Source organism: Coturnix japonica, chromosome 3 (assembly GCF_001577835.2).
Source record: "Coturnix japonica isolate 7356 chromosome 3, Coturnix japonica 2.1, whole genome shotgun sequence".
NCBI classification, from domain to species: domain Eukaryota; kingdom Metazoa; phylum Chordata; class Aves; order Galliformes; family Phasianidae; genus Coturnix; species Coturnix japonica.
In genome coordinates this window covers 22,325,284-22,337,658 of record NC_029518.1, presented here as the reverse complement: position 1 = coordinate 22,337,658, position 12,375 = coordinate 22,325,284, and the positions used below count along the sequence as shown (strand labels likewise).

The 12,375-nt window shown below is 35.3% G+C and overlaps 1 protein-coding gene across 7 annotated transcripts in view; it reads left to right on the top strand.

The window, feature by feature from the left end:
- Positions 1-12,375, top strand: part of THADA (THADA armadillo repeat containing) — a 147,563-nt gene that overhangs the window by 51,344 nt on the left and 83,844 nt on the right. For all 7 annotated transcript variants that reach the window (XR_001553893.2, XM_015857461.2, XM_015857459.2 and 4 more), the window contains exons 27-28: positions 3,359-3,448; positions 4,864-4,995. Coding sequence is in view for 6 of the 7 variants with exons in the window: in XM_015857461.2 (XP_015712947.1) it covers positions 3,359-3,448; positions 4,864-4,995 (222 nt within the window). In the remaining variant the exon portion in view is untranslated. The remainder of the gene's footprint in view (positions 1-3,358; positions 3,449-4,863; positions 4,996-12,375) is intronic.

Here is a 12,375-nt window from a genome sequence, read left to right as displayed (position 1 = left end):
TTTTCCTCCTGACTCTAGAGGAGAGAAAGGTAGGAAAGAGTCTGTTCAGCTCAGGACTGTGTAGGGTTATTAGAAGTTAAAAGTGCAACTTGATTTTTCTGCAGTATCATCTAAGTACCATCATCTATATGGTTATACTTAGATGACATTTTAAGTTGAGGTGAGGGGATTTATTGTAAGCATCATCAGCCCACTGATAATCTTTCTCTTTCATTACACTGCTTCCTATTTCAGTAAGTAACCTTTCACCAACCTATTGCTTAGATATCTGTAATCCCATTTGAATTTCTACATTGTGAAACTGTACTACTTTTGTGTTACTAGCAGGAAACAAAACAAACTACTATTAGAGAGCAGCCTGTGGCACTGAGAAAGATGAACTGTGATGCAATATGAAATCATTTCAGCTGGACATGAGAAAAATATTAGTGCCTTAGGGCTCTTTCCAATTCCTTCTCTAGTTTTAGGGTGGGTAGCTGTCAAATCCTGTGATCTGCAAGACGTTGATTTTAAGGATTAAATTATGGTAGCCACATTGCCAAAAATTTATTTGAACTGTGTTTGTGACTAATGGAAACAATGAACAGTTATCTATATTTTTAATTTAAATCTATAATTCTTTGTCATATATGATTTGGAAAAGGAGGTCAAAGTTTATTCCTTGAGAACTGATAACTGTCGTTTTGTGTTGGTTTTTCAGCCCAAGTTTTGTTGGTATATTCCTTTTTAAAATGGGCGTATCAAGTATTTGCCTTCTTTTAAGGATATGGATAACTTACTGTTTATGAAACATAACTCATATGAGTCTGTTTATGAAGTGTTGGAGTTCATTTTTCAAAGCAGCGTATTTTTGGATGAAATAGAAAAGAGGTGGCTCAAGTTCCTGGTCATTTTTGAGAAATCCTAGTCTTTGCTTTTTTTTTTTGTTGTGGTTCCACTCTCAGTTACTTTACGCAGCTACTTGTGCGTGCCTAATGCATATACATCTCCAGGAACAACAGGCAGGGTCAGTAAGTAAAAATGAGATGACTGAATACCTCTGTTTTACTCACTCTTGCTGTTTTGCTTTCTAGTTTTACTCTAGTTATGTGTCTTTCTGCCTTGACATTCCCAGGTGAATTCACACATCAATCACTGCTGTATTTTTTAGAAAACCTTTTAATTTTTACAGCATTTCTGCTAACATACAGCATTTCTTGTTTCTCCTCTGAGCTGGAGGCCATTTCTAACAATCACTGGACAACCAGCCTGCTCACAGTGCCTTTGGGCATCTTTTCTGCAGATACCTGCTGACTAATGGTTTTCATTAGACTGCCTCCTCCCATCACATAATCTGTGGAACAGTTAACCAAGGGAGAGGTTATGTATGTTACCCAGTTTGATAACTGTTGTTTTCTTTCCCTATCAAAAAGATGTATGAAATCACACCAGTCATGAATGAAGGGCTGTCTTTTTGAGAATACTCTGTTCCATTATGTAATAATGATTCAAATTTGATTACCAAATTTCATTATATTGAAAATGGATGTGTTCAAAAATAATTGCTGCATGAGGTACACCTTGCATGTAGTCCTCTCTTCAGACTCTAAGAGGTGGCCCATGAGTTCCATAGAACACTTAATCCCCATCTGTTTTTTCCTGACAAATAGTGATACAGGAGGTGAAGATGCAAAGTAGTTTCAGTTTGGTTCAAATTGATACCATCTTTTAATACAAAGCTTTTAATATGCTACGTCTTACCACATGCTGCTTGACTTGACATACATGCCTGGCTCTCGTATTTTCTGCTGTCTGACATTTTTGTCTTCAACTTGCTACGTAAGGTATGAGTAGAAAACTTGAAGTTGTTTTGAAAAGCTGTTAAGTAACTTGGAAAACTCTGAAGTTTTGAAATCTGACTACAGGAAACAGAGTTTGGTGGCTGACAGACACTTTGAGGTTGTGTGATAAAATATTACATTTTTCTGCTTAAATAACCAGTGATCATGAGAATTGGTGTTTAAAACAATCCTCATCAGGAGGATTTATGTTCATTCACAGAAAGTTTTCAACTAACTCTTTTTAAGATAAATCTTAAGAATCTTTCTCTTTTTAAGAGAAATCTTGTAGCCTTAACAGTTCCTGCAGAATCCTTGGTTATGCTTTCATTAGCAGCCTTTTGGTGCATTGCTCTTACACACCTAGAGAAAGCTTCCTGTACATACCTCTTTGTTTGAACATTTGTTTCCACCTAGTAATTTGCTTTTGCTGTGTTTGTTTTGTGGCCTATGGCTAAGGCATGTTCTGTTGGCCCAGTGCTGGAAGCTTTGCGGATAGTTGTTGTGTGCTGATTTACTCTTGCATAGTTTTTTTGTACACGTATTTTTATGGACATTCAGTCTTGCCATCTTACCACGTTATTTCTGTAGACCTGGACTTGTTTGCTTTTCATAAGCTTTGTATTGGAGTCATACTAAAATATACTTAATCTGACTTGATCATGTGGCTTTCTTGTCGTAAATAGCTGGCTGTTTATTTATTTATTTTTGAAGGAATTTTGTTTTATCTGCATAGCCCATGTGTCTAATTAGAACTTCCTTAACCTAACATCTGTGTGGTTCTTGCTTTGAAAATGCTAAATAAACCTGTGAACCATGAACTTATCCTTTATCAGTTCAAAAAGTTATTTAAAAAACAAGCACAGAAGGCTTCTGCTTTCTCTTTTTAGCTTGGATTGATTTTCTGTTGTGGCTTGAACTACACTGACGTATTGATTCTGGCTGTAATGAGTTTGATAGATATCAGTATGTTGTTCTGTTTTGGATGTAACTGTTATATTTACACGAGTATGTGGCCTGGAAATGTCACTGCTGCCAAGTGCTGGAGGCAGCTCTGTGAAGAAAGCTGATGGAAAATCAGACACATCTGTTGCTGTGTTTTCTTTGTGTTTTCTTATTCTGAGATACTTTTCAATATCAATAATGGATGAGCATTTGTAAGTAAATGTATGTTACAAATACTTTATTAACTGTTCAGTACATGAGCTGCACCAAAGGAAATGTAGCTTTCTCTTGTCCAGCTGTGTTGTTAAAATGGTGCTGGAATTTAAGATGCTGTGTCTTTTTACTTATTTTTTTTTCCTCCAGAAAGATCTGAATAGTTTAGCTGACAAAGTGTTTGTATACATGCAGACAGAAGTGCGTAAACTCTCTAAGTTATGTTGTGTTGTCATTTTTAATGAAAAACCTGTGTCTTGTTTGAGGAGTTCATCGTGGGTGCGTGGTCATTTGGTCTCTGAATTCACTGCAGCATCAGAAATCCAAGTGAACTGATATTTTGAGTGCAACTAATTGTAACTCTTCTACATTCCCTTCTGTAGGATGACAGGAGCAGAGTTTTTCTCCCGATTTCCAAGTCTTTATCCTTTCCTTCTCAAGCAGTTGGAGGTTGTAGCCAATACTTTGAACAGGTAACATGATATCTATGAAAATTTTGCAATGTTCAGTTTAAAGTGAATTGTCACATATACTATAACGCTGCTGTTTTCATCAGTGCTTCTTGAGGTTGTGTAGATCTACTATTGTTTTTCTAAGCCTTTTTTTTCCCTGTAACTTGTACACTGCAGTGAGATTCTGGAGTCTGAAGTGCTACTGAGACTTTAGTAGCAGCTTTGTTCCTCCCTGTGAGCTGTTGCATTCCTAGGATCAGATGTTAAAAGAAAGTATATTTTTCAAGGCTGGACAGAAACTCATTGTTTTACAGTGTCTCATTTTTAACAAGACTTTCTAATGTGTTTAAAGAATAGAAGGTCTTAGGACTTGTGTGACCCTAAATTACCATTTTCCAGCCTGTGATATGCTGTATTTGTAGAAGGTCCTTGATCTCTTTTTACTGAGTCCACAAATGGTGTCTGAGAGCTCCAATTTGACCTTACTAGATGATGTACTTAGGGATGATGCTGATGCTGTTACCCCCAGGTTCACGAACTTTTAAAGTAAACCAGTGCAGGCTTTGTTTTTCCTTAAAATGTTATGGTATAAACTGTAGAAGTTCAGGAGCTGATTTAGAGGAGAGTTTCAGCTGTCTGTTTAATGGCTTGCAATGAAGTTGAAAGAGGAGTTTTGCCAATCATTGAATCTTGCAGTTTCTGCTCTGGGCAAAAACGATGCATGTATTCCATGTAGCACTCTGTTTTACTTGACATTTCAAAAGGTGACAGTGTAATCACTAGATAAATTTAGGAACTTGCATGAAATACTGTCCTTGAATGTTTTGGGGTTTTTTTTTTTGTTTTTTTTTTTACCCAATGCAAATTGAGGATTGTATTTTATTTTATTTTAACTCACTGACTAAATAACAAATTGTTGTTTTTTGTCTTGGATTTCTGGTTGATTTTTCAGCATGAAAAATAGATGCTTGGTGTTAATGACAATAACTATTCTTAAATCTAACCCTGCTATTTACCAAATGCACATTTTCTTCCTTTCAGACTGAGAAAGACTTTGTTTAAAACATCTTTTTGTAACTCAGCTTTCTCAGTTGTTCAGTTCTATGAGAGACATTACCTGTTCTGGTGTTTAATTTTAGTTAGAAGCAAGGGCAGCTCTCTGTTATTAAGGACAGAAGAAACTGAGCTAAAATAGGAAAGAAAAGGTGGCACAGCCTTAAGTTGCCTTCATAGAGGGATTCCCAGTACTGCTGTAGAACTGGATGCCGTGTTTGACCCTGGTAGGTTTTGTATGTTATTATCATGACCAGCATTTTGTATGTTATTACCATGACCTCCTTGAAATGCAGAAGAGCACTGTGCATGTGGGAGAGTCTCAAGACCAGCATGAAGGATGATATTCTCATCGAATGCATCTTCCTGCTTTTTTTATTTAGTGAAGATGAAGAACTGAAAATCCATCCAAGTTTGTTCCTTTTGCTTTTAATCCTTGGAAAGCTGTATCCATCTCCAATGGATGGCACTTACTCAGCACTCAGCATGGCACCATTTGTCCCCTATATTATAAGGTAAGATGGGTCTCTGGTATTTTTTCATATGAGTTCTTTCTAGTCTTTGTGTTTATTTGTTGTGTAATAAAATGTCTTTTAAAGTTTCTCTTCAGTTTTGAGCTTTAATTCTTAAAGGAAAAACTCTGATGATGATTGGTTGTACTTCCATTCCTTATTAATTCTTGTTTTAGCAAAGTGGAAAGAATTTCAAATCATGCAAGCTGTTGTGTCACTTGTTCACAGATCTTCATCTGCAAGAACTCAATTCCTGCCAAATAAAGGATAGATATAAACTAATGAGCTTGATTAGCTTTGCAAAACAAGTCTTGTATTGCTGAATTTCTTGATTATTTTTTATTGATTTTTTTTCAGGCTTGCAAAATGATTGTTGGTAGCTCATTGTTGTAAAGATTAATATTTAGTTCAGCTCCATATCCATACATACACATAAATATGTACTTAGCTTTATAGAGGCAGACATATCCTATATGTAATCTATTTCTAAGATAACTTTCCAAGATTTTATACAGTGTAACTATTGCTTCTGTGATGTTTACACTGAGAGAGTCAACAGATATTTTGGCTTTTCTCTGTGCCATTGTTCTGGGGTTGTAGTGCCTCATAAGGGGGAAGGACTATTGTGGATGGGGAAAATAAGCATAATTAGTAATTTGAGAGGAAGTCTTGCTATATTTGTGAAAGCTTCAGAATAGTATGTTAAGAAAGTTCCATTCTAAATCTTCTTCCTTTATTTATTCAGCAAAACAAGATAAAGATGTTTCTATCCACAGATCTCCTGATTTTTATTTTGAACTGATATTTATGTTATGTCTGCTTATTCTTGGCTGCCAGTGTGATGTATCTCTCTCTACTTACATTTTTATGGGGTTCTTAGGAATAAATAACCTAAAAAAACAACCCTGAAAAATCTACAGTTTTAGAGTTTTCTAATTGCACTGTATTTACTGATTTAAAATGTTTTTCTGCCATGTTTGAATCTGAAATGCTTCTTGTATAAACAGTTAAAACTGCATTTGTTGGTTACATTGTTTCAATCTCAATCTTTAATGCCTGTGTCACTACACTGAAGAATGCTTGTTTATTTTTTTTATTTCTTGGTTGAGTGTTTCAGCATGATTTCTGATTGGTAATACATTAAACTTTGGTAATGTTCCAGTTACATCTTTGGGTTTTGTTTTTGTATTACGACTGCTACATTTAGCAAGTCTGTGTCCCAGCAAAATAACTCTTCAACAGTGATCACTCTTAGTTACCTTTTGTGGCTGTTTAAACTTTTCAGATGATGTGGGGAGAAAAACCCATCAAAATAATTAAAAGAAAAACCTGAAGCACTTAAGACACCCATGTCATTAGATCTCTTTTGTCCGCCTTTAGTGACTGTGCTCTTAAAGAGGAGTGGTGTGGAGGAGAGTGTTTTCTACATTTCTTTTCCATTGCATTTGGCATTAAAATAAAATAAAATGCCTATCTATTTAACAGCAAATCGTATTTGGGTGCACAGACATGTATTTCTGTTGGATTATTTAGCAAACGCATTGACATTTTTAATGGGCGCCAGGGGACAATTCCAGGGATTCTGCAGAATGGAGGAATTATTATGAGATAGCTCAGTGTGATATTTCTGACTGTGTTTCCTTATATAAAGCTCTTTTGTCCTTGTTCTGTGAATACTATGAATATTTTCAGTCACTTGCATCAGCTGGAACGAATACCTGTGATTTATCTGGGAAAGATAAATATCTTGCTATTTGTGCTGTGATTTCCCTTGTGATTTTCCTTTCAACAGGAGCAGATGAACTAGAATAAAATTATTTCCTTGTCATTTAGTTTTCTTTAGAAGGCAGTAATGAAGGTGGTTGTGAGGTAACCACTTAGGATCAAAGAGGCAACCTGAAGGCAAAGGCCTTGTTCATCAAGACATTAAACTGTATATAGTAACCACTGCTTTGAATTGCTCAATGTAGTATATAATGTCTATGTATATATATAATTACATGGTGGCCCAATGCAATTATATCATTTAATTGCCATAGTTTACTGGGACATTTTCAGATTTATCTTGCTGTAACACTGTCAAGGTTAAATACTGTGCTTATCCAGTACCTGAAAGATTCTTACAGTGACAGTGGGGCAGGTCTCTTCTCACTAGTGACAAGTGACAGGATGAAGGGAAACGGACTCAAGTTGCGCCAGGGCAAGTTTAGGTTAGATATTAGGTTAGGTTATTAAGTTTAGGTTAGAAAGGGTAGTTAGGTACTGGAATAGGCTCCCCAGGAAGGTGGTTGAATCGCCATCCCTGGTTGTGTTTAAGAGCCGTTTGGATGTGGTACTCAGGGATATGATTTAGTGTAGGGTTTTTAGAGTTAGGGTTCTGGTTAGGCTGCGGTTGGACTTGATGATCTTCAAGGTCTTTTCCAACCTGGGTAATTCTATGATTATATGTAGTAAGGAGAGGGGAAGGGTGGGTATAATCCATCATTGATTTTCTGACTTTCCAGGGCTCAATCCCAATAAAGCGGCATTCATATGTTGCTCTGAGATGATGAGCGGGATACTCAGTTTGCAAGAGAATGGACAGTTATTCGAGCAGAGCTGGGTTTAAGAGGAAGATTTCTAATTGGGCTTTTGAGCAGTTTCGGTTAAGCCTGATTGGAATTTTCCATGTAGTGGGAGTAGAGTTGTGGTTGCTCTGACCGCACTGAGGTAAATTGCACAATGTGAGTAGGATTAAATGCCACAAGGACAAATCTTGATCTCCATGTACATTCTTGCTACTACCTTTTGAACCAGAGCATTTGATTACTTCTCTGCAGTTTTATTAAAAGTTATGTTTTCCCCTACCCCCTCGCAGATGTCTTATATGGAAGGGAACACTTTGATTCACAACCTATTACCTCACTTTTATTTTTTTTAAAATCTTTTTAAAGAGCTAGATAGGTCTGTTTTACTGATTACATTCCAAGATGAAGGAATGTACAGAATGTTTTTGATTAACAAGGGAGGTAATTGGGAGGTAATGTTTTAAGTATGAAATGAAAACATAACCTCCCTTTCTCCTCTGCTTACTCCTTTCAAAAACCTGTAATCTCTTCAGAATGATCCAAATTTGAGTTACCTTATGCCCTCTTGTACCATAGTGTTGCCAAAGTGTTTGTTCAGTGCTAAATGTTCTGCACTGAATCCTCTGAAGGGGTACATGGATATTGCTATCTTGACTTTTCTCTAATTGAGGTCTAGTGCTTTTCAGAATTGTGAGTTGTTAATTGTTTAAAAAACTAAAAACACCAAGCTTAAAATCTTAACTAGATGTATATTAAACAAAAAAAACCCCCTCTTTTCATTTATATCTCAAGTTCTTTTAGACAAAATCATTTTAATTCTTGGTGAAATTTCCTCTGCAAAAATTTGTCACATATGCAGATTTCAAGGCAGTGTTGCAAGTCATTGAAGAAACTCTGTGGAAAAAATAAATAGAAATTAAATGTCTTTCTCCAAAATGTTATTAAAGAGACACAACTTTCTTGTGGGGAATTTTACAGTTTGCATCTTTCTGTAAAATGGAGAAGTTACTCCAAAATCCCTTGATGCTGTCTTGAATCAGGAACTGCGGTAGGTAACAGTGGAAAGCACTAGCCCTCTACTACTGCTTGTTTTCCTCTTCCATGCACCACGCCTGAATTGTACAGTATTATTTTTGTACTCATGAGCTTGTCATTAACAGACAAAAGATAATTACTCTAACACAGTTGATGATGTGTACTAGCATGTAAGGAGAAAAAAATAGTATATGATGAGGAAAACAGTTTTGTAGGATGGAGGAGGTATGCTTAAGAATTTTGTTATATGCACGGTTGCCTTAAGTGACTCCTAAAAATAAATAAGTTTGGGAAGGTCACGAAAACTGTGCATCAGCTGTAAACAAACTGCTGGATCACATTCTTTTTCAAACTTGAGAGAAAAAGGAAAAAAAATGCTTATGGCCATGATTTCACATTCAGGTAATGCAGTACTTTAAGTTTTATTCGGTGCATAAATACACTAAGTTTTGTTGAGTTTCTGAGCAGTTGCCAATCTAGACTAAGAAGCATGGTAGAGAAGGTTTTTCTTATAATTTAAAAGCAAAGTATGGGTTTCTATTATAAGAACCAGTGAAGGCACAGAGGTTCAGTGTTCAAAGTATGGATTATATATTTTGACTTATACTAAATGCTGTTCAGAGATTAAGTGTTGTCAGATACCAACAAGTGTAGAAAGCTATTTCTAAAATATTGTTAGTCAAAGTATGAAGTTCTAATAGATGTAAAAGCTTCAATTTTAATCCCTTATCACTAATTTTGTTTTGTGTTTTTTACTGGCCGAAGGGAAGTAGTCTGTCTTGACAAATACTTGCCTGAAATACAAAGACCTTCAATTGCACTCTGCTTGTCATAGTACAAATGAGTGCTTTCAGTACTTTTCCAACTAGTAAAATATTTAAGATCTGTCCTATGTAATGAAGCAACTTAATGATGTTAAATAATACTTAATTCACAAATATGTCTTTCAAATGTTAAATATACTTATATTTTTATATGGGCAGATAGTGACAGGACAAGGGGAAATGGTTTTAAACTTGAAGAGGGTAGATTTAGACTAGATATTAGGAATTATTTGTTGTGAGGGTGCGAAACACTGTAACAGGTTGCCCAGGGAGGTTGTGGAATGGACTGTGAGCAGCCTGGTCTAGAGGGAGGTATCCCTACCATTATCGGGGGGGTGGAACTACATGAATTTAAAGGTCCCTTCCAACCCAAACCATTCTGTGATTCTACTCTGTGTTTATGCTGGCTTTTGCCATTTACTGATTTATCTCTTTTCCTTTCTTTCTTACTGAGATAAAAAAAAAAAAAGTATTTCTGATGGAGCTTTGTCCATTTTTTTCTCTATTTCTTTTCACTCACATTCACAAATTCCTTGCATGTTCCTTACACTCTTCATTATTGCATTTACTTTACTGCAGATAAGGAAGTTATACTATTGCAGTAGTTAATGTCTTAAGCTTTTGAACAGCAAATTCAATTATATAAGCAAGCATTCATAAAATTATGATCTTAAAATATTAACCTTTGTGAAGTAATATTGCAAATCATCAACCTGCATGTTGTAGGCACTTGGAAAATAGATGTATTAAGTAAGTGAAAACCATCACCCCTTATTTTATATTCTTAGAAAGTAGAGTACTTGAATGTGAATTTGAAGGTTCCCTAGGAGTCATAATTGTGTCTTATTAAATAAATCTGTAAGAACTCACTTCTGAAGGGAATAGACACAAGTAAAGAAAGTACTACTATTCTGGAAAATGTTATTAATATAAATTTCACTGATTCATGATGTTACTTGCATTTGGGCATGTAGGCTGCTCCTTTGAAAAACTTAATTGTTAGTGACTTATGCTAATTAGTTTTATTGCTTTGTGCTTTGTTTAAGTAGCTTTGGTTAAATTATGTCTGGTCTGTCAGGTGTCTGGTTCTGTTTTGCTAAAAGCCCTGTGACAAAGCTTCATAGCAGTTATGTATGGGGAAAGATGAAGCAACACTATTCAAATGTAAAGCCAGAAGCTTCTGTGAAAGTAAGTGTACAATTTTACACTGAATAAAAATCACAGGAAAAGGGGGAATGAGCAAGATCTAGTGCAAGCTATCTTCAGTTTCTGTGGGAAGAGCAGGGTTGAAGTCGTTCACTTACATCTTGTTAAAATTGTTTCTGAATCTGGTTAAAGGCAATTCCTCCTATTTCATACATCTATACTTGCACACATGGATTTAGTACACATCTTATATCTGACTTGAAAAGAGTTATGACTTTCTCTGGGCTAAACGTGAGTATCCTTTGGTAAGTGGCTAAGCAGGGTAGCTGAGTGATTGTGCTAGTGTGCTTCTTCTGTCACTCTTCTCACTTTTCTTTTTTTTCTTTTCTTTTCTTTTTTTTTTTTTTTTTTTTTTTTGTGTGTGTGTGTGTGTGTGTGTGGTATGGTACCAGTAGGTGATTTAATGTTAAAACTTGCCTATTTCCAACTGTCATTACATTGGACTGGAAATCTTATTAGTGGTATGATAAGCAAAGTACTTTTGTGGGAATGTGTTTTCGTATTAGATGAAAAATACTACTTTTGTTTGTAGCTATGCTGTATATTAAAATAGCTGCTATTGATTAAGATGTTTGTAAAAGCATCTCCACCAGTTTCCATATCAAATGCACATTTTCTTGGTCTTTGCTCACTTTTTCTTTTATTTTTTTCTTTTTAATGTATTGTCTGGTCAGCATAACTGCTTGGTGTTGCTATTGTTTGAGATAACTGATTACTTGGAATCTCTGAGATATTCCAAGCAGACATTGATCCACTGGAATGCTCCGTCTTCGCCAGTAGATGCTTATGAGTCCAACCTAACAAGGCAGATGAATATAGGCAAGGCTCCCAAAATACACATGCTTATGTAGGTGTATAAAAAGGAGCAATGCATGCTTCTAAAGCATACACTGTTCTTTGTATTCTCGTTGCTTTGTACATTGTTTTGTAGTGTTGAATCTCTATTGTGAAAATAGTTTTAAATTCTTTGTGGGAAAAAGTGATAGAACTGCCTTCAGGCATAAAGCAGAGAAGTGCCACTGATAAGGAACGATTAAGTGACATTATCAAAATGACTTTTCTTAGAAAAATTGTCTTGGTAAAGTCCCCTGTCAGGTCTCTACTCTTTTTTCTTTTTTTTTAAGCCTGTTAGTTTGAAGAAAAAGGAAGGAGAGAGTGTTGCTTGAGATCTAAAATGGAACTTCGGCATATTTGGGGTTTAATAGAGAAATGTATTTCCTCTCTGAGTGTAATGATGAATAGTTTAGCATTTTTTTTTCACTTTGATTAAGCTCAAATTGTAGTGATAGAGGAGATTATGAAGTGCCTGATTAGCAATAGACTGCACAAGACTTCCAATCCAAAAGTCTAATGTATAATTTTCGTGTTCTTTGTTGTAATCTATGGCCTCTTCTCTTAAAGTGTGAGCAAATCCTTTGGTTATTTTCAAGGATCTGAAAAGAAGTTTTAAAAATTTATATTCTTGTTTACAACCATCGGAATCATTCAAAATATTCACAAGGCGATGATCTTTTATTTATACATTCAACTTCCCTTTTATTGTTTAAAACAATGATACAATCATTAAAACAAAGTATTCTATCTCCATTCTTTTTATTTCCTCTACTTTGTTACTATTGTATTTCTTTCCATTACTATATGTATTTCTTTCCATTACTCTGCGAAGCTTCCTAAAGACTTCTCAAAAATTAACAAATTTGAAATACGATTTTTTTTATTGGAAGACATTGTAAAATGTTTTCCTTTTAAGT